The sequence below is a fragment of the Spizellomyces punctatus genome (assembly GCF_000182565.1).
Source record: "Spizellomyces punctatus DAOM BR117 chromosome Unknown supercont1.28, whole genome shotgun sequence".
Taxonomy (NCBI): Eukaryota; Fungi; Chytridiomycota; class Chytridiomycetes; order Spizellomycetales; family Spizellomycetaceae; genus Spizellomyces; species Spizellomyces punctatus.
Window position 1 is genome coordinate 46150 of NW_015971564.1, and position 1108 is coordinate 47257.

At 39.8% G+C, this 1108-nt stretch overlaps 1 protein-coding gene across 1 annotated transcript; it reads right to left on the reverse strand.

Annotated features, from left to right (window-relative positions):
* Nucleotides 1-648: 648 nt before the first annotated feature.
* SPPG_08799 (uncharacterized protein) lies at nucleotides 649-997 on the reverse strand (the record flags this gene model as incomplete). Its single annotated transcript, XM_016756945.1, has 2 exons — nucleotides 649-757; nucleotides 831-997. 2 exons carry the CDS (start codon nucleotides 995-997, stop codon nucleotides 649-651), a joined length of 276 nt encoding a protein of 91 aa, XP_016603826.1.
* Nucleotides 998-1108: the final 111 nt, after the last annotated feature.

Here is a 1108-nt window from a genome sequence, read left to right on the forward strand (position 1 = left end):
CTCATCTAATTTAGCCAGAAATGGCTAAATCTGCTTATTTATCTAATTCTGGTCAAATGAATGCTGACACCATCAGCAAAGTCATGTGACCACTAGTTTGGAACCACATCTAACCAGTATAACCATAGCACTGACAGAAGAATTCTGTCACATCACTATTGAATATACTACTAGCAATGCAAAAGAAATCTAGTGATGTGCATGGTGCAGTAAAGATGTGCCTGTATGGTGTAGCAGTTAAGTGGCTTAGAGGTCTGCTACCTATGACTGCTAACACTTTGAACATCTCAGGATTAATACAAGTGTGTTATCCCACAAGTTACTGCACCCAGAAGTCTTACTAGCAGTCACAAGCACTTCTAGGCCTTTCAGAAGTGATTTCTACATGGGAAAACAGTGTTCCAAGCACTAGGTTTCAATAATCTCTATGTCAGGTAATAACTAAGATATACAGTATAGGAAGTGTTGGAATAAATTAATTTATTAGTATATTATAAGATAGAAACTTAAAAATTCAGTAAGTTCCTAAAAACAAACAGCATATATACTGTCAAGTTAGACTGCCATACTGGGATAAAATTATTCTATAGATAAGGCACTTATTATATCTTGCACAGCTATTTACAGAAATCTACATATTATTGGGTCTTAACCTTCTGATTGAAATGCCCCCAGAGCCATCATGATGTTTGTGCCAGTGAACTGTACATTGTAGATTGGTGTTCTTTTAGTTGGGTAAGTCCCAAGATGGGACATGCTGAGAACAGAGCAGAGGGTGAATTTGGTGAGTCCAGAAAATCTCCACTTCATACAACATGGGACTTGTATACCTGTCTTGAGCAATGGAATGTGTGACATCTCTCTTCACACCTAGCTCACGCACTTCTGCTCTCTTAGCATCCCAAATGCGCACCGTGTTATCCCCACCACCTGAAGCGAGAACAGACCCATCCTTGCTAAAGCACAGTGAATGCACCACGCCAGTATGACCCGCCATTGTTTTGATGCGCTTTCCTGATGATATGTCCCACAGTATAATGTTGTGATCCTCACCTAAAGCAGGCGGTGTCAATATTTCATGATCCAATGGAAAAGTGGAACAAAACGC